The sequence below is a fragment of the Eretmochelys imbricata genome, chromosome 11, assembly GCF_965152235.1.
Source record: "Eretmochelys imbricata isolate rEreImb1 chromosome 11, rEreImb1.hap1, whole genome shotgun sequence".
NCBI classification, from domain to species: Eukaryota; Metazoa; Chordata; order Testudines; family Cheloniidae; genus Eretmochelys; species Eretmochelys imbricata.
Genome location: NC_135582.1, coordinates 13,658,605 through 13,684,493, shown reverse-complemented (window position 1 = coordinate 13,684,493; position 25,889 = coordinate 13,658,605). Strand labels below are relative to the sequence as shown.

General features: G+C 41.1%; 2 protein-coding genes across 6 annotated transcripts in view; one reads left to right on the top strand and one right to left on the bottom strand.

The window, feature by feature from the left end:
- Positions 1–60: 60 nt before the first annotated feature.
- FAIM (Fas apoptotic inhibitory molecule) lies at positions 61–9,035 on the top strand. Of its 3 annotated transcripts, XM_077830560.1 has the most exons (6): positions 73–250; positions 2,661–2,934; positions 4,042–4,177; positions 5,119–5,347; positions 6,687–6,736; positions 8,340–9,035. In XM_077830560.1, exons 1-6 carry the CDS (start codon positions 148–150, stop codon positions 8,487–8,489), a joined length of 942 nt encoding a protein of 313 aa, XP_077686686.1. In that variant the 5' UTR covers positions 73–147; the 3' UTR covers positions 8,490–9,035. The 3 variants fall into 3 exon arrangements, with proteins under 3 accessions (XP_077686688.1, XP_077686686.1, XP_077686689.1); XM_077830562.1 differs by lacking the exon at positions 2,661–2,934 and having other exon boundaries at positions 61–250; XM_077830563.1 differs by lacking the exons at positions 73–250; positions 2,661–2,934 and adding an exon at positions 286–582.
- Positions 9,036–11,202: 2,167 nt separating this feature from the next.
- Positions 11,203–25,889, bottom strand: part of PARP9 (poly(ADP-ribose) polymerase family member 9) — a 32,023-nt gene continuing 17,336 nt past the window's right edge. Inside the window, exons 6-10 of one of the 3 annotated variants that reach the window (XM_077830517.1) lie at positions 25,434–25,509; positions 22,475–22,849; positions 20,928–21,052; positions 19,337–19,511; positions 11,203–12,399 (exon numbers count right to left, since the gene is read on the bottom strand). In XM_077830517.1, coding sequence (XP_077686643.1) covers positions 11,960–12,399; positions 19,337–19,511; positions 20,928–21,052; positions 22,475–22,849; positions 25,434–25,509 — 1,191 coding nt within the window. In that variant the 3' untranslated portion in view covers positions 11,203–11,959. Of the gene's footprint in view, positions 12,400–19,336; positions 19,512–20,927; positions 21,080–22,474; positions 22,850–25,433; positions 25,510–25,889 lie in introns of all 3 variants that reach the window. The other 2 variants (XM_077830515.1, XM_077830516.1) reach the window with 2 other exon arrangements.

Below are 25,889 nucleotides of genomic sequence, written 5' to 3'. Positions count from 1 at the left end.
CGCCCCCCACCGCCCGTTACTGGCCGTCGGGCAGCGAGCAGCCGCGGTGCGGGGCAGGGCCGCGCGCTCCCTGCCGCCCCGCCCGCGGGGCGCGCACACCCTGGCGGCGGCGCTGCCGGTGGATGCGCTGGGCGGTCGCTCTAATCGATGCGCTCCGCGTCGCTTCCCTGCCCCCTGGCGCCATTTTGGCCGCGGGGGCCGGAGGGAGAGAGGCGGCTGCGGGGAGCGGTGCGCAGCGCGACCCGCCCAGGTACGAGAAGCCCCGGGCGGGCTGGCGCCCTTCGTCCTTTCTACCCTCCGGGGCGCTGCAACTTCATCGCACCCCCAAAGCCCACCGGGGCCTGGGCGGCCGCAGCCCCCGCGGCCTCTGAACCCCTCCGAGTCCCCGCGGTGCCTGTCCGCCTCCGCCGCACCGCCTGGCCCGCAGCGCCCTCCCGCTCGGGGAACCCCGGCCCCTTGCTCCCCCGGCCAGCTGCAGCGGCAGGACAGGTTTTCTCACCCCCCCCCCCCAAGACGTTCTGGTTAAACTTGGATTTAAACTTGGAGAGGGGTCAGTTTGGATGAGCTATTACCAGCAGGAGAGTGAGTTTGTGTGTGTATGGGGGTGGGGGTGAGCAAACCTGGATTTGTGCTGGAAATGGCCCACCTTGATTATCATACACATTGTAGGGAGAGTGGTCACTTTGGATGAGCTATTACCAGCAGGAGAGTGAGTTTGTGTGTGTGGTTTTTGGAGGGGGCTGAGGGGGTGAGAGAACCTGAATTTGTGCAGGAAATGGCCCACCTTGATTATCATACACATTGTGTAGAGAGTTGTCACTTTGGATGGGCTATTACCAGGAGAGTGAGTTTGTGTGTGTGGGGGGGTGGAGGGTGAGAAAACCTGGATTTGTGCTGGAAATGGCCCAACTTGATGATCACTTTAGATAAGCTATTACCAGCAGGACAGTGGGGTGGAAGGAGGTATTGTTTCATGATCTCTGTGTGTATATAAAGTCTGCTGCAGTTTCCACGGTATGCATCCGATGAAGTGAGCTGTAGCTCACGAAAGCTCATGCTCAAATAAATTGGTTAGTCTCTAAGGCGCCACAAGTACTCCTTTTCTTTTTGTGTTTAGTCAGCGTGTCTGGTTAAATACCACACGGAGCTTGTCTCTGGCCAGGTGCTCTTATTTAGAGGTAGGAAGTAAAGCGACGGCCATTGCTTCTTTCAGATCCCGAAAAGTAGGGTAGTACTAGTTGCCATCGACTGCGGGGGGGTATTGATTTGGGCAGGGCCTCTTCTCCCTTCAGCCCCCCTCCAACAGAAATATTCTGCTTAATCTCATACTTTACTGTCATTAAGATCAGTATTCTTTGTTGTAATAAGCTTGGTAGCAGTGATGTTTTCTCTCCCTAAACCAATAAAATAAATAGCATTTGCATGAATCTTCCTCCATTGGTAGAAGTTTTCTAGACTTCTAATGATGGCATAGAGAAGCCGGGGGGGGAGGAGTGGCAGCAGAAGGGGCATACTGAGTGCTCTTTTTAAATTGTTTTTTTTAACCTAGTCTTTATATTAAATATAAACATAACAGAACGTATATAATAAATACATGCACACGCTGAAAAGAGGATTTAAATAACAAAATTCAATGTTCGTTATTTGGAAAGCCTGGAGTTAAAACAAAAATATACACAAAAACCCTGAGCCTGTAGAGGTCATTCAGGGAATCCATTATTAAAGTGACTAAACAGATAAATAAGTGACATGTCCTATGAGTATTTGGGACTAATATATTAAACTGCAAAAGTATGCAATAGTTTCATGTGTGATCAAATATCTTTATAGTTTTTCCAAGCATTTCTGTTGATTAGACCATCATTTTTTCAATTAATGCTGTAATAAAGAGATCACTAAGCCAGTCTGTCTAATTGCAGAGTTCCATTTTCTCAAAATAACTCTTTTGGACACTAAAATTGTTCATGCAATCCATTTCTTAATTACCATTTTTAGTATTACCAACTCATCCAGCACCCCAAGAACACACAAGCTTGGAGAAGGAAAAAATAGTGACACAGTTTTAGAGAGAGCACTTGAGTATGGTGTTCCAGAACACATGCATTTTTGACAGGTGTAGAGGATGTGTGAAAGGTTGGCATGTGGCTATTGCATCTCTGACAGTTGTTGTGAGTTGCCAATCTAGCCTTAAATAAATATCCAGTTGTACCTGTTTAATACCTTGTTCTGGAAGAATCACAAGAATGAAAAACTTGAAGTATCTTTCACCTTAAGCCACATATCCTCCCAGGTTTCTGTTGTGACAGTAAGACTAAGTTCCTTTTCCCGTTTTTCTTTGAGACTGACTTCTCTAAAATTTCTGGGCAGTTGTGTATTATTTTTGTGTTAATTCTGGTTTTTGGTATGGATGTCCTGTAAATTTTCACTACAGTTACATATTCAGCTGCCAAATCTCAAAGTGAGATATACTTGAGACACACAATTTTGATCTGGCGTAAAACTCTTCCAAAGGAGAAGGATCTTAACCTTTTGACCTGAAGTTAGTCAAAAGGACTTCCATCGAATAAGCGATGAGTCACTATGTACTCTTAACCTATGTGGATAAATTGCAAATATAAATTCAATGAAATATTCAGATCATGTATTGATTTATATTTCAGTGTTGTGTCTAACAAAAGTCCAGAACTGTATTACATTACATTTCATACATGTCATATGTGTGAAAGCTCCCTATGTTTTTGTGAAAATATCCGTGGACATTAAATGGAAAGAACTAGGAAGAGATTACTTCTCAATTAAGATGGAACTGCAGTACTCGACATTTTCTTTGCTGCCATTCTGCTTTTCTCTTTCCTTGCTGCTAATTGGATTTAAGGCCATTCTGGTTGCTATGGCATCCCGTGAAGAGATTACTCTCTATGAAGATGAAGTAAGGTAAAAAAAAACCCCAAACACTCACTGCAGTATAAACTGGTCTGGAAAGATGTCTGCAATTTTGAAATTTAATGGTTGTTTGTGATCAGATCTATGGATGTGCAGATTATTCTCTTTAAACAAATAGTGCATCGTAATACATGCATGCACACACACATCAGATATTACCTAAGCCAGTGGTTTTCAACCTTTTTTCATTTGCAGACCCTTAAAAAATTACAAAGGGAGATGTGGCCCCCTTTAGAAATCTTAGACAGTCTGCAGCCTTCTAGGGGTCCGCAGACCACAGGTTGAAAAAGAGTGACCTAACTGCAGGTTTTTTAACTTAGTCACACTTTCTGTGTGATATTTATTAAACGAACCGTTAAGGTTGAGTTTAATAGACTAGAAAAGATTTACAGTAATACCACAAATGGTTATATAAATTCTCTGAAATGTAAAAACCTAAAATGATTTGTAATGGGTCACTCAGTTTTTACTGTATGTTAGAAGATGCCAACAAACAAGATAATTTACTGATGAGAATGAGGAATTAGGTAGTTTTGTTACTACTGTTCTTCTGTAGTTAGATGTTTTAGCACTTACATGGATGTATATCATAGAATCATAGAATATCAGGGTTGGAAGGGACCTCAGGAGGTCATCTAGTCCAACCCCCTGCTCAAAGCAGGACCAGTCCCCAACTAAATCATCCCAGCCAGGGCTTTGTCAAGCCTGACCTTAAAAAAACTTCTAAGGAAGGAGATTCCACCACCTCTCTAGGTAACATATATATATATATATGCATATAGTATTTGTCAAAGTAAAACTGTGTTTGCCTATTTCTGTTCTATCTGTTTTAATTTTTGTGGTCAACATAATTTCATTGTGTGCCTCTTAATCTGTTTCAGTTTTAAACTTTTTTGCTATATTTGATTGTGGTTGAGAAAGTAAATAAATAAAAGCTAAACCAATCTTTCCTACAATCTACAGCTAAGTCAATTCTGGATCGGGTTACGTCAGCTTTAACAAATTAAAAATAAAAATCCTGAAGTAATAAAACTTGGAACAAAATATACAGCACATTAATAGAAGAATTATAAGTCTTTTAAATTGTTATTCCCTCAGGTCTCGCTACGGCTACCTGGAGAAGATGACAGATCTGGTGGCTGTTTGGGAGGTTGCTTTAAGTGATGGTGTTCACAAGATTGAATTTGAACATGGAACTACATCAGGAAAACGTGTTGTATATGTAGATGGAAAGGTAAAATGAGTATGTGCAAAACACCCAATACTTATGTAAATGTATCTTTGTGTGTAGAAAGTACTATGACTTGTTAAACATAATAATAAATAGAACGCAGGCTTTTTACCCTTGTAACAAAGTTAACTGAGTAATACTTAAAAGGAAAGAATGTATTTCAGGCTGCAATATTGTACCTGGGTTTGCAATCTTCATCTCCCAGATATTATCCCTTTGGGACAGCATGGCTGATAGCTTTCTGCCTTATTGGGAAATAGTAGTTCTATTTGCATTGCACATGAGAATCATTGGTATAGCTTCTGGCATCTAGTGTTCAGTACTAACATTAGACTCTACCAATATCTGATGTCATTCACTGGTAGTGCTTCTCCAGTCTCTTATTGACCTCTTCACAATATAAGAAGGGCAGGGTGCTATCCACTTCACTGTCCTTTCTCTCTGTCTCTCTCTCTCCTTGTTTGTCTTGCAGCAGTGGTAATTAACAGGCAGACTGTGGGCCAAATCTGGACTGCCAGACGCTTTTGAACAGACCCTGAAATCTTTTTATTTACTTATCATCTTTCTTTATTATTTTCTCTGGAGTCTAGACTTTTTCTATACCTTGACCAAGAAATTTGGACCTTAACAAAAAATAGACTACCCTTGTCTTACAGTGTGAGTTTGTAGAAATACTAATAGGGATTAATGTCTGATACCTGCCATGCATTCTCACATGCTACAGCTCAGATCCTGCACACAAATGCATCCTTGTGTTTAGAGAACCCCACTGACATTGATGAGACTATGCATATCTTGCTACAGGTCCTGGATCTGATACTGTGACAGTAGTTTGCACCAGTTCCTCCATATGCTACTTAGCTTGATATTTTCCATAATGAGACAAAAATATTTGACTTTTTATTAACACTCATTTTCTTCTTTTTAATTATTTTATTCTTCAGGAAGAAATAAGAAAAGAGTGGATGTTCAAACTAGTGGGTAAAGAAACATTTACAGTTGGAGCAGCCAAAACAAAGGCTACCATTAACATTGATGCAGTCAGTGGTTTTGCATACGAGTATACATTGGAGATCAATGGGAAAAGCCTCAAGAAGTACCTGGAGAACCGGTCAAAAACAACAAATACTTGGATATTAAGCTTGGATGGTATGGATTGTAGAGTTGTGTTAGGTGAGTTAATATTGAGTTAGTTCTCGTCACTGTGCTTTTTATATAATCTTATATGCCTTTTTTAGGACTTAGGAACTCTAGGTTCAAGTCCCTGCTTCACCAGAAAGTTCCTATGTGACCTCGGTCAAGTCACTTGGGGAAAATTTTCAGAAGTATTTAGAACCTACTTTTTGCATCTGCATCTTTATCTTGGTGCCTACTCCCGGTGGGAATGACTCTTAACTGAAGGTGGTAACCGTGATACCCTAAGTTTGTCTTGTTTAATGTGACCATTTAAACAGCTAGCCTATTTCTAAAATGTCTTTTTTTGATAAGTATTACATCTTCCTGTGGTTGAATTGTCTTTTAACTTATTTTAATTAACATGGGAAATGTTTTGGATCCAAGATGTGTATTTATATTTGCATTTTACCTTGATATTTACATAAATAAATAACCCTTCCCCCCACATTTCAGTAACAGGTAGAGGGCTCACATTAGGGACTCGATCCTTATACTCATTGAAGTTAGTGGTAAAGCTCTCAATTGATTAATGATGCAGGATCAGGACTAGGAGAGGAGAAGCCTGGAGACATGTTTTCTTCTAGAGGCTCAAGGATAGAATGACTGATAGTACCAAAAGCTGTATTAAGATCAAGTGGTATGAAAAGAGCGGGGGGGATCCATGAGTAGGAGCCAAATCCTGCTCTTTTGATTGATTTTATATGGCATGGGAGAGGCAAACATGATTTGATCCTAGGACACTAACCACTCCCAGACAAAGACAGTTTCAGAAATATGAAATCTAGAGTGAACGTACTCCAGGAGGTTGTTGGGTAATGTAATTAGAACAGTGCTTTACAACAAACAAAAATTAATAATTGTTTAGTAGCAGCCTATTTCCTTCTAATTAGGAAGGTGCATGAGTTTTCAAAAATTTAAGAACATGAAAAGTTTGAATGGTAATTAACAAGCTGTGTATTAGTTAGAGGGACATCCCCCCAAAAAAGTTAGGCAAAAGTCAGACTTGCAAATCATGGTAACTTACTTACAGTCAGTAACTCAAAAATCATTAATTTTTTTTCAAACTTTGCAGAAACAACATTTTTTGGTTTCAGAAAAATCACATTGATTAAACCATTTTTTGGAGGCAAAAATCGGGCTCTCTAAAAGAAGCTAGTTGCAACCTTATGAGAGAGCCTCTCTCCTTATGGAGACAAACTTTGTAATTCAGATATTACTATTTATTTGGAACACATTTATGGAGTTATAGCTAAAATTTCATGGCAAACATTTGGAATTTCTATATCTTTTCGGTCTATAAAGAGGTATGCATCTTTTGTTTTTCTCATTTTTACAGAGAAGGACACTATGGATGTCTGGTGCAATGGTAAAAAAATGGAAACAGCGGTATGTGATCATTTACAAAGGCTTTTGTTTGTTATACTTATTCTGATTTAACAACTGAAATAAAACACACCACCGTTAGAACACTAATATTTATGTTATGTATCAGTGAAATAATTCAGATACTATAGGCAAATACCTGTGGGCCTTTTAAGTAACGTATTTTGGGGAGGAGGAATAGGGAGCCGACTAAATTGCCCTGTGGATTATAGAGCTAGCCAATTCAAATCTATCCAGGTCAATAGTAACAATGTTAAACATTTAAGGCCTGATGTTCAGAGTGGCATAAAAATCAAATTACTTTTTCATGCCTCTATATGGTCCCTCCAGTTCAGTGTGTAGGCCTCTTGACTGAACAGTGTAGGGAAGTTTGTCATGTTGTACCTATTCCTGTGGATAAGAAGACTTTCTCAGTCCGTCATTTTGGTAATCTTACCATTACTGAAAATTAGAGTAAAAAGGAAAAAAATATATTCTCTGAAGCTTTCCCTATGCAGGACTGCAAAACCTATTTCCTCACCAGTTATTTGATCCTGCATCTGTTACTGTCATGAGTAGTCCTATTGTATTAAATTAGACAGGGTAGGGAAATGAGGTCTTCGTTTTGCTATACTTTGAAACTATTTTTCACCACGTTCCCAAGAATTCTTCTTCCAGAAACTGTTAACAGTACAACCTTCTGCTTCCCCTGGAGCACAAATTCTGATTTACTACTCCAAGCATTCTCAAATATTTCCATACTGTCATTCCCCATTATAACAGAAAAAAGGTTTGGGATTCCCCTCCCATCTAACTAGGCACAAAGGAAGGGGTGGGGGGAGTGGTTGAGCTCCCCTGAAACCTGTTTGCAACTTCTAGATTGAGAACCAATGCACTATTCCTAGTGCATGGGTTCTTAACCTATTAACTCCTGTAGGTAGTGTGCCTGCATGATTGCCTGCCAAACTGTGCTTATATGTTAGGACAGCTTTCTGGCCTCTTATTGTATCAGAAGATAGACTTAAACTCAATTTGGCCAAGATGGCATAATCCAAAACAGGAGGTACACACCTGGAATTCTTTAAGCATCTGCAGTACAAACATACTCCAGAGTTGTTGTTGTTAATTCAGGGCACACATGAAGCCTTTTGCACAACTTAAGTTCCATTTAAACCATATAGACCCTGTAAGCCTTGTGTTAAAGATCTTATTTAAGTCCTTTGAATTAATTTATGGCCAAATTCAGCTATGGTGGAAACCAGTGCAAGTTAATTGACTTCAAGTAGAATTACACCAGAACTGAATTTGGCCTGTTTTAATTAACTTTATCAGTCACAGTGCTAGCAGAAATTTTTCAAATGTCACAAAACTCAATATTTTACAAAACTTGTCTTTTTTTGACCACCGCCTGATTGTAACACATGTACATAAATAAATCAAAACTGCTGCATAATCAAATGCAGTGATTTTTCAGCCACCAAAATACCTATCAGGTTTCTTCTAATTACTGGAGCTGCAGGTGCACCACACCTCTGAAAATCCGATAATAGATGCCTTATGAACACTGCAGTACTTTGTTAGCCAACCATATTGTTCCTTTTCATGATATTTTGTTTCCCGACCACAGGGTGAATTTGTAGAAGATGGAACAGAAACACACTTCAGTGTTGGTGATCATGACTGTTGCATTAAGGCTGTCAGTAGTGGAAAGCGAAGGGAAGGAATCATTCATACTCTTATTGTAGATGACAGAGAAATCCCAGAGGTTTTGGAGTAGCCTGGAGTTAATCTGTTATAGAAATAAAGATCAGGGATTTTCAATTACTATGGTAATTTAATGATTTTAATATGTACTTCCAGGTACATTTAGTTTGTGCTTTTTATTTTCTGGTTACTGTATATGAAATTATTATAATCTTTTTGAGGACCAGATGAAAATATCCAATTATGTACAGCCTCAGATATTACCAGTTCTTTTGTAAACTATATAAATATATAACACTAAGTATAAGGAGGGGAAGGTGGACTTAAGTAGGAATTGTTTACAAGGAAATCTTTGTTACAATAATAAAATGCAAAATAAATAAGCAGTGTAATATTGAATTTTGAGAAGTGTTTTAACATGTGGTTGTTTCTTTTCATGTTCTACATTCAGCTGCTCTGCACAGTTTTTACAATAGTACACCCAGCTCTGAGCTCCTATTTTTTTATTGATAAAATATTTCTTGTAACATGCTAATGTCACTTTAAAATTCCTATGGTTGCAGTTAGGAAAATAAATAGCTATGTAATTGCTGAAGTTAATAAAACAAAATATTGACAATTTAGATATTCCATATTTACAGCACCTATGCTAATATATACGACTCTTATTAAGAGTAAAGGGCGAGAGGAAGGTACTGTACAAAAAAAGGGAATGGACATCGCACTAGTTTGTCTAACATCTGTACATTAAAACTGTTGTAATGACTAAATAGCTTCTGCATTCGAAGTAACTATTTACTTTTAAAAATTCACTGTGGTGCCAAGACACTTTTTAAATAAAATATTTTGATGAAAACTGACAGTACTATGAAAGCCCCTTCCAATCCATCATCTAGCTAAGCAAAACTTAAACCTACATTGATGTGTGAACAAGGGAATACAGTAACTCCTCACTTAGTTATACCTGTTAACATTGTTATATTGCTAATCAGAGAACATGCTCATTTAAAGTTGTGCAATGCTCCCTTTATAACATTTGGCAGCCGCCTGCTTTGTCCGCTGCTTGCAGAAAGAGCGGCCCGTTGCACCTAGCTGATGGGGGGCTTGGAACAAGGGTGGACAGGCAGCCCCTCATCAACTCTCTGCTCCCCTAAGTTCTGTGTGCAGCAGCTTCCCACCAGGCTACCAATTGCTGACAGTTCAGCTGTCCCTCCTCCCACTGCCAGGTGCTGCTCCTGCGAGCCTCCTGCTTGCTATTGGGGGGAGAAGGGGCCTAATGTCAGGGTGTCTCTCTTCCCCCCTGCTCCGATCCCCCACTTACCTCATCTCTCTATAGAGTGGGGGGGGAGGGGAGATGACACATGGGGAGGGAGCTTGCTTGCAGCAGCTGCTGTCAACTTCCTGATCTACTTAAATCAGCAATGTACTTAGTAGGGTCAGCGCACTTAAAGGGGGGGGAGGGTGTCTGTCTGCCATGCTGTCTCCCCTCCCTCTATTCTAACTGCCTTGTAGAGTGTGAGTCTACATTAACAATGTGTTAACCCTTGAGGGCTCAGCCGAGTGCTAGTTCATCATTTAGCGTAAGGCATTCACTGGAAAATAGCCCACCCTCTGACTTGACCACCTCAACCAAGCTTCACAATTGTCATTGCTGTGTATCGTATTAAATTATTTGTTTAAAACTTATACTCTGTGTGTGTGTATATAAGTCTTTTATCTGGTGAAAAAAATTTCCCTGGAACCTAACCCCCGCTATTTACATTAATTCTTATGGGGAAATTGGATTTAACATCTTTTCACTTAAAGTCACATTTTTCAGGAACATAACTACAATATTAAACGAGGAGTTACCATAGTATGTACTGAAGTCCTTTTGTGAGACAATAGCTTTACAAAGCATTGACATCTTATACTTTAGGTTTCAGACTGTGTCTAATGCATTGCCATAGTTATGAGTGGGATGCCTTTTGTTCCACACCCTGTTTTGTTGTATTAAACTGTAACAAAGATAAAAATCCTTTCTGGCGGTAGGTACTTGTTTCTTTTCAGGCCAGAAGCAGACTTTATATTAGATGATAATCCCTTTGACTGTTGCTGAACTATTACGGCATCACAAGCTGTTTTTAAAAGTTGATATTTTTTTGGTCAGCAGGTATATAAACCAATTTTAAATTAAAATGTCCTAGTAAACATATATGTAGTTCTTGGTGGTCATAACTGGTCAGGCAATAGAGGATGGGCCAAGTTCTACTTTTACGTTTATCAGTGAGTGCATTGAAGTTAATGGGTTGCTCAGGTGTAACTAACAGCAGAATCTGGGGATGTTATAAATGTTGCAGACTACACAGTCTTTGTTTTAAAGAAAAACATGAATGCAAACCAGTGCTTGAGATTTGATTCACCGAGTAGCCTTTTCCTTTGGGCCCTCAGTTCAAGTCCCATTCTGGCAACCAGTCTCACACCCAGGACTTGTACTTCTAGCTCCATTAAAATGACCTGGAGGGGTTTAAGCCTTTACTAAGAGACAATTTTGCAAGTATCTGAGGACATGGCTAAGCTGTTTTTTTGTTTTTTTTAATAATTCAGTTCATAGCCTTTTCCATACTATGACTGCAAATTACAATGACAAAGTTTCAGGCCACAGGCCCCTGCCAGCTAGCCATAAAGCAAGATCATAACCCCCCTAAAACCAATTGGCCCCCGATGATGGCTAGTCCCAGGTTCAGAACTATGCTTTATTTTTTCATAAAAAACTTTCATAGAAGACCATGTTGAACACATAGTGATAGCTAACTGAAGTTTGACTGTCAAAGTCAGGAGCCTTAATGTCCTGTTAAGAGGAGAAAAATCAGAACACGTCAACAGTTTGGTTTATTTTTGGTCATGCAATTTTTTTATTTCTCAAACATGTTTCCTGTAGCAGTTGGCACCTTGTACAGCTAATAAAAATGATTATAGCAACACAATTATCGCTACTAACACCGCAAATACATTTATTTTTTATAAGCATGTAAACTTATTTATAAAATAACACTTCCAAAGATAATGACACAGCTGTTGTTGAAACACATGGTAGATGGTTAGCTAAATAAGTGAAAGCAGAATTAAAAATCAACTAAATGAACAGTCTAAATACGTGTTTTAATCTCAGTGGATTACTTTGGACTAGATGGTTTTTGCTAATGGGTGATTTTTTAAGTTTATAAAATAGTTTCAGGTTTTTATAAAACAGACATTTCTGTGACTAAATATATATTTACTCATCTCTGGTGCCTTAGTAAAATAAAATGCATAGTGTGCATACTATGGCTATTTATAGAAAAATAAAATTTCTGCATATTTTTGAAGCTCTGTATTGTAACCATTACAGGAATGGTGAACTGAATTCTGTATCTAATACCTCTTCCGATATAAAATTATATATAGTTTTAACTTTCTTAGGTTATCATACTGGTTAAGCTCTTGTATATACCAACATGGATGTGTCAAGATGGTTAGGTGAGGCACCATCACCACACTACTGTACTAGAGTCAGATATGCTACTATTTGGGTTCTAGCAGGAAGCTCTCTGTACTCTTTGTTATGGGGGAGGCTCTGTGCCCACGGTCCTGGGGAATGCCTAAGTCCCATGGTTCTGATGAGCTCTCATCTACTGGGCCCCTGGTTGCCCAGTAAGGCCCTGACCCCTCAGCCCAAATCTGGGAACATGTCAATATATAGTGAGGAAAGGCCTGATTACTGTTAAAAATGACAAAGGTTTCAGGGCTGTGAACATCATCTACTACACTGTCATATACATTCATGCCATCTGCATCAACTGCTGGTGGCACAATATAAGACTGTTTGCCCTCAGTGTATAAGCCTGTTACTACCTCAGCCTCAAACACACAAATTAGATGGTCCAATTCACACTTTTCCTTGGTATCCTCCACTAGGTTTCTGGGGTTCCTGATAAAGTAGATGCCAGCTCCATATTTTTGTTCTGGAAATAAAAAAAACAAAAAATGAAAACAGTAGACTCCAAAGAATGAGTTTTATTAGGGTTTGCAGTGTTGTAGCTATGTTGCTCCTAAGATATTTGAGACAAGGTGGGTGAGGCAATATCTTTCATTGGACCAACTTCTGTTGGTGAAAGAGACAAGCTTTCGAGCCACACAGCTCTTCTTCAGCTTGTCTCTTTCACCACCCAGACCTCAAGAAGAGCTCTCTGTGGGTTCAAAGCTTGTCTCTTTCGCCAACAGAAGTTGGTCCAATAAAAGACACTACCTCACCCACAATGTGTCTCTCTTAATAGGGTGACATTTTTTTCTCATGGCTCCAGCCCTAAAGATTAGAGATGCCTCTCAATTCTGGATTGCATTTCCTATTACCTTTCACAATGCTCCTATGTTGGTCAAAAAAACTGAAGAAAGAAACGTCTGCTGATACTTTTCTCTGTTCTAGATGCTGATGTACATATTCTGCCCTCAGATACCTGCATACAATTCCCACTGACTTCAGGGAACAAAGGGTTACTAAACTGTTCCATAACTATTGTTCTTCTAGTTGTGATGCACATGTCCATTCCATTCTTGGAGTATGCATGTCCTGTGCACTGCTGTCAGAAACTTTTTCCCTCCATAGTATCCGTTAGAGCAGCTTGAGCACCATCTGCCACTACATAGCCTTGTGACCGTCATAAAGAGTGGAGCCACCCTAACACCTCTCAGTTCATTCATGCCAGAACCGCCGATGCAGGGGGGTAGGAGGGCGAGTCATGGAGTTGACATGTGCAACACTTCTCTAAGAACAGCAGTTATGGAACAGGTTAGTAACTGTTTTTTCTTCTTCAAGTGATTGCACATGTACATTCCACGCGGGGTAGGTCTACACTGCAATAAAAAAGACGTGCTGCTGACGCATGTCAGCTGCCTCTGGCTCGCAGGGCTCAGGCTGCGGGACTATAAAATTGCAGTGTAGACGTATGGGCTTGGCCTGGTGCTGGGCTCTGGGACCCTGGTATATGCTGGAATGAAGAGTGTGTCAGCAAGTCTCCAGATTGTCTGGACCAGACAGAGAATCATTTCCACTTCACCAAGTAAACAGAGTTAGTAGATGGCTTCCTACTATTTAAGAGCACATCCTGAACCTCTCTGGAACAAAAAGAAAAGGAGTACTTGTGGCAACTTAGAGACTAACCAATTTATTTGAGCATAAGCTTTTGCGATGAAGTGAGCTGTAGCTCACGAAAGCTTATGCTCAAATAAATTGGTTAGTCTCTAAGGTGCCACAAGTACTCCTTTTCTTTTTGTGAATACAGACTAACACGGCTGTTACTCTGAAACCTGTCATCTTTGGAACAAGACTCTTCCCAACGATCTATCCATGAAACATGTAGGCTGTTAAATGAAGTGCCTGCAAGTTTGGGTGGAGTTGGTGACCATGGTCTTGAGAAATCACGTTTGGGTCCAATGGAAGCAGTATCAGAGCTTTTACCAAAAAGGAGAGGAATGTGGAGAACCAGTGCTCCCGAGGCCAACCTGGAATTACAAATATGAGTTGAGCACGTTCCTGTCTAATTTTTAGCAAAACTCTGTGAAGAAGTGGGATTGGTGGGAAAGAATACTGGAGTTTGCTTGTCCAGGAAAATGTCCATTACGGAACTTTGACTGTGACCTTGAAGCGGGGTGGCCAACCTGAGCCTGAGAAGGAACCAGAATTTACCAGTGTACATCGCCAAAGAGCCACAGTAATATGTTGGCAACCCCCACATCAGGTCCCGTCCCCCCCGCCCCACTCCCAGCACCTCCCACTCACCATCAGCCCTCCCCACACCTCCCGATCAGCTGTTTTGTGGCATGCAGGAGGCTGTGGGGGGGAGAGCGAGGGCACGGCAGGCTCAGGGGAGGAGTGTGGGCAGGGCCTGTCGCAGAGGCAGGGGTTGAGCTGTGAGCACCCCCGGGTACATTGGAAAGTTGGCGCCCATAGCTCCAGCCACGGAGTCGGTGCCTATACAAGGAGCCGCATATTAACTTCTGAAGAGCCGCATGTGGCTCCGGAGCCACAGGTTGGCCACCCCTGCCTTGAAGAAAGCAAAAGGGCCAGCACTTCCTCTTGGTTCTTGCTGCAAACTCTACCTGGGGAGTCCCCCACAGCTGGAAAACGCACCTGGCTACATTCGGACATAGAGACCATCTGGGGTGACGCAAACAATCTGCTTAGGTTGCATGCAAGTTCATTCTGCACCCTTGAAAGGTAAGAGGCTGTGAGGTTTCTCAAACTGGCAATACAAAAATCCCAGAGTTTGACTGCCTTGTGGCAGAGCTGGAATGAGCGAGCCCCTCCCTGTCTGTTGAGACAGGACATTGCCATTGTGTTGTCTGTTAGAATACGTGCAGGCTTTTACCCTTGATACGGAGTAAGAAACCTTGACATGCCAGGCAGACAGCTCTCAACCTCCTGACATTTGTGTGTAGAGACAAGTCCTTTGTGGACCATAATCCCTGCATCTGAAGGGAACCTAGATTAGCCCCCCGCCAACCCAGAGCAGACACATCTATCACTAACATCAGGAAAGGCTGAGACAGAACAAACATACACATGTTTACAGGATTTGTCCACCAGTCCAGAGAAGCTAAAATCTGAAAGGGTAACCTCACCACAAGCCTTAGAGGGCGACAGCTCAGAGATAATATAGAGGCCAGCTAAGTCTGTAGTCCCCTGAGGAGCAATCTGGCATGTCGGACCGCATATGTGCAAGAGGCTGCCTGCCCCAGAAGCCTCATGCAATTCCATGCTGTAATAGTTGGGTGAGCCGTGACATCTAAAACAACTGATTAAGTTGTCTGCAATCTTGACCATGGAAGGAAAGCTCTGGCTTGAGTCGAATCCAGGAGTGCCCCTATGAATTCTAACGTCTGAAATGGGGAGAGGATAGATATCTCCGTGTTGATTGACAGTCCCAGAGCTTTGAAAGTTGACTGGATAAGAGAAATGCTGGATAGTACCTGAACTCTGGATTGGCCTCTCACCAGTCAACCATCCATGTAGGGATACACTTGCATATCCAATATCCTCAGAAACTCAGCTACCACTGCCTTGCATTTTGTAAAAACTCTGGAGGCTGCAGGCAAGCCAAAGGGTAGCACTGAACTGGAAGTGAGAATGGTTCACCAGGTACCTTAAATACTTCCTGTGGCCCTGGATAGATCACCATACGGAAGTACGCCTCCTTTAAATCAAAGGCAGCATACCAGTCTCTGGGCAACAGGGAAGGGATAATGGAAGTAGGCAAGACAATAGAAAAAACTTATCCTTTTCTGTTGAATTTATGCAGGCCTAAAATTGATCTAGACCTCCCTTTGCTTTCAGGATAAGGAAACAGAGGGAATAAAACCTCTCTATGACACTGAGGAACTTCATTTACGGCTCCCAACCAAAGCAGAGATTGCACCCCCTAGAGAAGGAGCTACTTGTGACAGTAGTCCCTGAAGAGATCTAGGGAAGGGTTGGAAGGAGGGTTAGAAATAAACTGAAGTATCCCACTTCCACAGAGCTTAAGACCCATTGGTCTGAAATGATTGAGGACCAAGGACCCAGGAAGTGAGATAGATGGTTTGCAAACACAGGGAAAGGAGAGGCTGGAATTTTGGAGACCGGTACGGTGTTCTCCATCAAACCATCAAAACGTTTGTTTAGTAGCCCCCGGGCACCTCGATGAGCTAGGAGCCATTGCAGTAGAAAGAGGTGGTCTGCATCTATAACCTCTATTATTTTTCTTGTTGATGTGCAAGAATAGCATATAAGTGGGTCTGATGCAGATGGAAGTGCTTTCTTTTCGAGGCAGGTTTATGTATGCCCCACAACTTTAGAGTTGCCTTGGAATCTTTTAAACCATGAAGTTTGTCATCTGTCTACCCTGAAAATAGAGATGATACTTCAAATGGCAGGACCTGAACTATCTGCTGGACTTTCTGGGCAGCCCCAAAGACTGCAGCAATGAGCACAAGCACATGGTAATAGCAATGGCCGTGACCCTAGCAGCCAAGTCCAAACTGGCTTGGAGTGATGTTCTAGCCGCCAGCTCTCCTTCGTCTACCAGTGAAAGAAACTTGTCCTTAAACTTGTCCTTAAACTTTAATATTGAGTCCCAGATATTAAAGTCATAATGCCCTAACAAAGCCTGTTGGATGGTGATTCTAAGTTGTAACCCAGCTGTAGAATACATATTCCTATCAAAATGAGTGAGATTTTTTGGTGTCCTTTGGCTGCGGTTCTCAATCTGTGGGTTGGAACTTCAAATGGGGTCACCAGGACTGGCTTAGACTTTCTGGGGCACCAGGCTGAAGCCCAGCAGAGGGCTTCAGCTGTGGGTTGGGGCTCAGGTTATAGCCCCACTCCTCAGGCTGAAGCCCTTGGGCTTCAGCTTTGGTCCCCGCACCCGGAGGGGTGGGGCTCGGGCTCCCCTCACTGCCCATGGCAGTGGGGCTTGGAGGGGCTCAGGCTTCTGTCCCCTGCTCCTGGAGTCGTGTAGTAATTCTTGATGTCAGAAGGGGGTCATGGCGCAATGAAGTTTTTTGGTCCTAGGTTTGAAGTTCCTACAAATTTGATGGCAATCTGAGATGAGAGATTCACTCAGACACTTTAAACAACTGGAGTGTGGGTCACTCACAGGCACCTGCTTGGAACAAGAAAAATAAGGCTTGAACCCCCTTGACCGAGGCATTCCTTGGTACCAAAAACAGAACTGGAAGCAAGGAAACTGAAAAATTACATTTAAACAAAAAAACTTAATCACTAACACTAACTATCTACCAAAAAAAGGCATACTGAAAGAACTTGCTAAGGTAAGACCAAGAGATTCAGCAACCATCATAGGCAGTAAGAAGGAACTGAGGGGGATCAGGGGCATCTCTGCTCTTTAGACCTGCTTGAAAGGGCGCACAGAGGCAGAGGGCGCTTCAGCCACTCCACAAGGACTGCTGAGGGGAAAAGTTTCCAACAAACATGTGCTAGGCATGCGCATATCAAGAGTGGAATGGACATGTGCAGTCACTTGAAGAAATTGTGGATGTTGGTATCCAAGGGAAGAATTTCTCCCATAATATTTAACTATGATTCCAGTGTGTAGTGTGACAAGCAATAGTTTGTTATAGTAGACAGAGGCAAAGTTGAAAATGTTCTGTATCTAAACACATTCTTTCCAAATCTTATTTTGCTTTGAGATAAAATTAGACTTAGATGTTGTCCTATTTTGTCGTTTATTATTCTGAGTACCCAAAAGCATCTTAGGTATTTCACAGAAACACGGAAAGGCATGACTCCTGCTTTCTGAAGATCTTACAATCTTAGTCCTGATTCTGCAATTGATAGCACACAGGAAGATGGCTGCATACTATCATTTGTAGGACTGGGGCCTAAATTCTTATTCTCTTCATCTGTAAAAATTTCTAGAATAGAAGCTATGTGGATTGTTATGCGAGCTAGAATAATAAACAAACACCACCACCAAAGTCCTGCACTGTGCTTTATGACAAATCCACCTTCTTCATCAGTGGTCTCCAAAGTGGGGTGCGCACACCACAGGGGGTGCGCAGGACCATCCCTGGGGGTGCGCGGCAGGAGGAGCGCCACTGAAGGAGTGCTGCTGGCATGGCAGCAGCTGCACTCCCAGACCTTTGATTCTTCGGCGGCACGCCAGCGGCAGCTCGGCTCTCCCCGCTCCGTCGATTCTTCGGCGGCAGCTCGGCTCTCCCCGCTCCGTCGATTCTTCGGCGGCACGCCAGCGGCAGCTCTTCTTCTTCTCCTCCTTTTTTTTTTTTTTGCACTTCCCTAGAGCTGGCCCTGGGGGTGCGCAATCCAAAAAGTTTGGAGACCACTGTTCTACATCACTTGTCTGAAACGCACTGGCTGTCTATTTAGACTGTAAACTCCTTAGTCCAAAGACTATATCTTCTTCTACAGTACATTTTGAAAAGCACCAAGCTTATTCCAGAGGATTCTTAAATGACATTCCAAAAATACTGGATGGATCCTTGTATGTATATAAAATTGCTTTATATCAAATTTGTTCAGTTTTCAAGTGAAACGATGCTGGACCTGATTCTCCACTCTGTTAAGTAGTCTTCCACCACTGTAATGCCATCAACTTCAGTGGATTTACACTAGTGTAAAACCAATGTAATGGAATAGAGAATCAGATATGGCTTTTTTTCTGTCAGTGCCACACTCAAGCTGGGATCTGAAAGTAAAGCTGGGTTCTTTCTAATTCATACATCATCATCAGTAATAAAGATTCTGCAGTTAGATCTGTGATAACAATTCTGTTGATGATGCACAAACCAGAATGGAAGCCAGCTCATTCTCCCAGAGCTGCATAGGCTCTGCTATACGAACAGGAGTGAAAAGTGTAAAATAAAATCTTATTGTTCTGAAGGTAAGTGGATATGACTGAACACATATAAAAAATAGATCTCTTGTGTAAGAAGGTGCCATTTTTCTGACCTAAGCTGAACTTTACTAATCAACTACTGTTTGTTTTATTTAAAGAAGCAAAATATTCCTATCACCAAGTGCACACTCCAAGTGAAAATACTAAACATTCAAATATCCAGTCCAGTGATTCTAAACCTATTTACCATTGTGGACCGCATATGCAGCTCTCTATGGGTTATGTGGTCCACATTCATACAATATTCATGCTACCTGTATGGCCCTGAGGATGTCACATGGGCCACAGCTGCGTACTGATTGGGTCGCAAGCAGGCTGCAGGTTGAGAACCACTGGTCCAGTCCTTACTCTTCTGTATGGAGCAATACTAGCAAACTGACACATGTCGAATGGCTACATTATTGTTTGGAGCAGAATTATATAAACACTATTAATGGCATGTTTCTGCAATCTTTCAACAGCGTTGTAAAAGACGAAAGCAGTAAACTACCTCGTGGAGGGGAGTATGTTCTCTGAAATCCAGCTCTGCATACCAAGCTACAGAACTGAGCGGGAACACGCTGGTACAATCTATGGCATATCTGCTTGCCAACAGTTTTTCCTTCTACACATTTTTTAATCCGTTGGAAGGCAGCTGATAAAACAGGATTATGTATTTTTTCTATCTGTAATATAAACAACAACAGAGCAGTATAAACAGACAGTTTTAGATCCATACCACTGAAAGCACACGCTGTCACTAGTATAATTTACAATCTTCAATTTAACAAGCATTTTTTTTTCATTTTGAGCTAATCAGTAGCACAGCTGCATATATCTAAAGTGTGCAATTGCTCAGGAGAAAAAGTACCATGACCACAGTGCTTCTCATTGAAGTCAATAGGAGCACCACTGTGCCCTGTTCCAGTGATTTCTAATGGGTGAGTTGTGTTGTACAGATGTAAGTTACAACCATAAATGTTAATGAGAGTTGCGTATGTGGTTAGGACCTGATCCAGCCAGGGGCTGAGAGTATCCTGTGAGGGTCCTGACTTCAGTGAGAGTTAAAGTTATTCAATCTCTCATAAGATCAAGTCCACACTGAGAAAAGTCTTTGGACTGAATTGTGCCTTTCAGGCACAGTTCTGCATCACAGAGGATGGGGTTTGTTTGTTTATTTGTTTAAGTAATCTTATCTACTGGAACTGTGAATGATTTCATATCCATAGCACTGTACAATCCTATTTTGAATCCTGCTGAGCTCTTGACCTCAATGATACATTGTGGCAATTAATTCCACAGGCCAACTGTGCAATGTGTAAAATAGAATTTTCTTTTATCAGATTTATAGTAGCTGCCTTTCAATTTAATCAAATATCCATTGTTCTTGTATTATGAGATGGTAAATAGAAGTGTCCGATTTACCTTCTTTACACCATTCATTGTTCTGTATATCTTTATCATGTGTCCTCTGCATCATCTCCCCTCTAAATGAAATAGTCCCTGTTGCTTCAATCTCTCTTCCAATAAGACAGAGATGTCAATGCACTTGACCAAGGTCATACAGGGAATCAGTAATAGAACTAGAAACAGAATCTAAAAGTCCTGGCTTCTAGTTACCTGCTATACCATTAGCTAATGCTCCCTCCTCCCCACAGAGAATATATCTACTACAGAGACTTATATTTCTCTATGTATATGCTATACATCTTCATGTTCCCTTTGTGATTAAAGTAGAGCCTGGAATCTACTACTGACCACATCAGGAGCAGAATAAACCCCTTGATCCCTGAGAATTTGCTATAACTGAGGACTTGAGGCTGCAAAATATAAAATAAACATATAGTACCTTCTGAAACAGTAAATGAAGATTTAATTCACTCAAAAAGATGTATCAGCTGTAACTTTTTTAAACAGTCATCTTAACTGAGCAATAAATCTAGGTTTCATTTGCAATTTCACTAAAGTTCATTCAAGTATTATAAGGAGCCAACTGATTTTGATCTTGTTCTTTTTTAAAAATGTATCCTTATTAATTGCATCCAGGTTCTTATAAATGTCTGATACCTTAAGATTCATTTTACCAAGGATACTCTCTTTACCTTGAGAACACGAAGCCCAGCTTTTTCAAATATTTTTTCTCGGTCCTTGAATTCCTGGCAGTATGATTCTACTGGAGAGATCTGGTAACGCATTTTGGTACCCCTTGTCTTGTCTCGGAGTCTTTCTGGAGGATAATCAGTTTCCAGTTGGCCTGGATACAAGTAGCAGGATATTTAATAATAATTTAAGACTTTTAGCTTGTTAAACTCACCCTAAATGCAACAAAGTCAGTGGAGGAGGAAGTTAATAGTTTATTTTGGTTGCTTAGTTAACAAAGAAGAGTGTTACATATTCTCTGAAGCAAGCTATTTGGGTCATCTGAATCAAGGCTCCTCCTTTACAGAGACCTTTGATAAGGGCAATGATGACTTAGGAGGTCTGTTGAGGGAGGCTGGGATACTGTGCATTCTTTTGTGCTATAAGGGTCAACTGGTTATTGCCAGTAAGTCATGAGTTTACTGCTAAATTAGTTTTAATTTTAAGATTTCTGTTTTAAAAAACATCAAGGACACTTGGAGCTTGATCCAGAGCTCACTGAAGTCAGTGAAAAAGCTTCTACTGAGTTCAATGAACTTTGGATATGGACACTACAGCACCTTTTTACACTCTTGTACATTTAAATAAAATAACTATCTGTCCAGATCTAGAAATTCTTTAAGTGATTCAACTTTGCTAAGGACGTTACAGCTTACATTTAAATTTGCTGAATATATTATGCCTGTTAAATCAAGTTCTACTAAAGGAACCAACGAAAAGTCAGAAACAGAAGAGACACAGGATGTATCATCTCCATTATATAGCTCTGCATTTGTGTATCTATCTTTTATACAATGGAACCCATCTTAAATGACCATCAAAATGACCAGGAAAAATGGTTGCCTAATAGACTTTTAACTACAGGCCAAATAAAACTGACCTGGAAAAAGGGGATATTTCAAAGACAGGAAGTTGCCCTTTGAGGTAGTATTTGGTACAGGTTTCAAATTCATTCTTATTGTAACTCCACTGAAATAAATTAATTGACTTCAGTAATTTCTATATTGAAGTCAAAGGGTCTGATTCACTCCGACCAGAGCAACTATCTGTGGGACGCTGATAGCACTAGGTGTGCTGGCAGGAGGGGAGTGGCAGCAAGCAACCTACAAAGTATGCAGGACCAGTTCAGCAAGGGTATGCACTGATTCAACACATCTCCCAGGGAGCCTCAGATGGCTGGGCGGTTAGGCTGCCTTTTCTAGCAGAACTCCCAGAGTGAGGATTGGCAGCACAGTCACGTCCGCCTCAAATAGCATGGCTAGCCCAGTGAAATAAACTGCAACCCACTGGAACCTTGCCCAGTGAATCAACTGAAGTCAACAAACTAACACGTGGTCTTTCAAGGCTTTGCACAGTGCCTATTACCATAGTATCTAAGCACACACACTAATCAGACCCTACTGTATATTCATCATACATACAAACTGAAATACAAGCTCATCTAAGTATTGGTAACCCACATACATATTCTCCGCTTCATATTTGTTTTTATTCACTTAACCACACTGACCCTCTGACAGCAGCAGTTCCTCTTGTTTGGCTCTATTATTCTCTTGCACATCACACAGTAAATTTTCAATCATGAACACCGCATCAATTACAGCACCAGGAGGACCTTGAATCTCTAATCTTGCCTTTCCACCAACCACTTCTTCCGATATGGATACACCGAAACGCTGCAGACGAGACAGTTCTGCATGATCTTTTTTGCTAAGGTTAAAAATGTGATTGTTTTCTATAACGATAAGGTGACTTTCCTGGACTTGCATTATGTTTTTGATCCATATTTTTGCTGCTTCCAGTGCTTCACAGCGGTTTCCAATAAGTTCAATGGCCGGTCCAGTTTTTTTATTCTCTGTCTCCGTTTGTCTGTCAGAGTGTGACCCTGAAAGAAATACTGATTATATAAGTGCAACTAGTAGACTGAAAAGTTCACAAGTACTGTCACAAGTTTCTGTATGCAGCCTGAGATTTTGCAGCACAAGGAAACCTTACTGCCCTTATGGTACATTCAGAATGGGGATATGACGATAGACACTAAGGGGTAGATTTTTAAAGATATAAATGGCAGTTGGGCATGTAACTCCCATTAACTTTCAATTCTGCCTTTGAAAATCTCCATTTAAGGGCCTAATTCCACTCCTATTAAAGTCAATGGCAAATCTCTCATTGATTTATGTGGGACCAGGATTTGGCCTTAGTAATAATTAATAAATACAGTTTTATCCCACGTGTATAATATCATTACATTTTGAAGTCAAATTAAATGGTAGTTCCTCTTCTGTGAGCCATTTAGAAACTTGTTCTTAATTTTCATGTTTTTCCACATTCCTCTAATGTGTGGTTTAAACAGAAGCTGCTATTTCAGGAGACACTGGAGATGATGAAATTAAATATTTACACAGACTGAAACCATAAATCTTGCTTTTAAGTCTCTAGTTAGGACTGTTTTTGTGTTAAGAGAATACACTGTAGTTCTACAAGGAAGTGAAGGAGAGGACACTGTCCTACTCACAAAGGAGCCCTTTTAAATCCCTTCTGGTGTTTGGCTCTGGATAAATGAAGTACTTTTTGCATTTTAACTACATCTGTGTTCTCCCTGGATTTTTTTTTTTTTTTAAGTACAATGTAAATCACTGCTAAAATCAATATGTTTCATTCACACTCACTTTGCATTAGCTAGCTAGAATATGTTTCAAATGACAACATTCTCAGCTTGTAATAAAGAGTCTATTGATAGAAATAAATGGCAATGGGCTGGAGTGCTGCCAGCAATCATTTGAACGTAGGAGGCACAAAACAAATACAACTCGCCTGCCTACAAGGAGGGAAGGAATGCTAACCCATGATGCCATCCTCATCTCTTGAACTAAAATTTTACCCTTTGGCACCAGGGCCCAATCACATGAAGTACTTTGTGCCATCAACTCCCACTGATTGCAGTTGGTACTGACGGTGTTCAGCATCTCACAGGACAAGGCGAAAAGTTGCACAAAACTGTACTGGAAACTCTGAAGTGTTAACTAAAGACAGGGCACTGCCTATTGCCAGTGCAGGTTTTACTGTTAATTAAACATATAGAATAAGCTCTGGAACTTTATAGTAGCTAAAATGCACTCAGCCAACGTCCCCCAAAGCTTAATTATCATTTTAAAGTTAAAGTCAGATGTACAAACTTCTGGGCATGGTTCAAGGAAAACTGAGAAAAAAATAAGGAAACAACTTTGATCACCACCATGCTGAATAGGGACAGTTGTGTTCATGTCCTCTCAGCAGGGGACCTCTGGTAGAGCTTTCTCTCAAATCAACCAGTGATGATGATTTTCACATGGAGCCCTTTCAGATTCATTAGAAACCAAAGCACAGGGCACAATTCAGGCCTAGATTATATCTAATAGCATATCCCAAAGATACATTCAGGGGGCACCCTCCCTCCCTCCCTCAGAGTTGGGGTATCGCAAGGGCTGAATCAGGCCCCACCATACCTAACTTAAAGGGTTCTGTTGGTCTTTCTCTTGATTTGAACTAGTCAAAGTTTATTTTTGTTCACTGGATCAGTGACAATTAACTAGGCTGAGGAAAGGACCGGCTAGATAATTTCATGGTCACTAACTAGACTTGTAGCCATTCAAGCCAGAATGCATAAGCTGATTAAAACTTGTGCGTCAGGATCAGAAAGGAACTCCTCTTGCCCCAGAAAAGGCATGGCACAAATGGCTAGGTGAGTTATTGGAGGCCAGAAGGGTCACCTTCCTCTGAAGCATCAGCTACCCAAACACTGCTGGAGGCAGCAAGGATCTGAGTCTGATACAACAAAACCTATGTTCTACAGAAGGATGGTGCTGATCATGTTCTATATCTGTTTGCAAGAGCTGGAATGAAGGTGCCAAAGCAGAGTAGTTAGAACTTTCTGTGTCAACAATTTACCATACCCATTGGCTCCTGAAATGGAAGGAACTGGGATGAAGATGATTGATTAGAGAGAATAATTGATAACTGTCAAAGCTCAGCTGTCCTCCAGTTTGCATTCACATTTAAGAAATCCTGCTTTTGAACTAGCAAACCCAAAGATCAGTATTCAGCCCTAACTCTTGATAACATCAATGTCAATGACATGGGTTCTTCAAGGGGCAAAAGACTGCAAAGCGTCTGAAGAGTTGAATAGTTAGATCAACAGTTACATTTTTGTTTACATGAATGAGAATCCGGTAAGTAAAAAGGAGTCTAAATATAGTAATACTAAAACAAGTTTTCCAAAACACAATTTTAGAAGAGGTAACACATTTTCTCCATTATATCAAAACCAGTCTTGTCTTCTTCACCTCTTATCACCCAGTCTGACAAACAATGAAACAAGTCAAAAACTAAACACAGAGCTCCTGTGCGATGATTTCACCCCCAGACAACAGATATTTATTATGAGAGTATAATTTTCAGAACTTTACTCACCCTTTGTGCTCCTTACTTACCCAAATCGTCACTTTTGTTGCATTTCACATCTTCTCCCAGTTTGCTTTTAGCTGAATCAAACTTGGTTTGGAAAGCCTTGACAAAGAAAGATTTAGAATCCGTTTACAACCAGCTATGTGTTAAACCACTCACAAATGAACAGAGTCTGTCTCTCCAGATTTCTGTTGGGAAAGCAGTTTTAGTCAGTCTCCTTAAACACAGGGCCTGATGCTGGTCTCCTGTGCCAAACCTGGTTCCAGGGCTTTTTACAGGGACATGGACGGCATGCATGGGTGGCACTCTCTCCAGTTCCATGTGGAGGTAATATGTGGGGAACCCACGTGGCCAGGCTGTGGCTACTATTATAGCTTATGGGCCAGAGCAGAAGCAATTTCTTCTACTTACGGTTTTATGCTGATGGATCCATGCTGCGCATTGAGGCACTGACTATCCCCTTAGCTAACTCACAAAGCTCC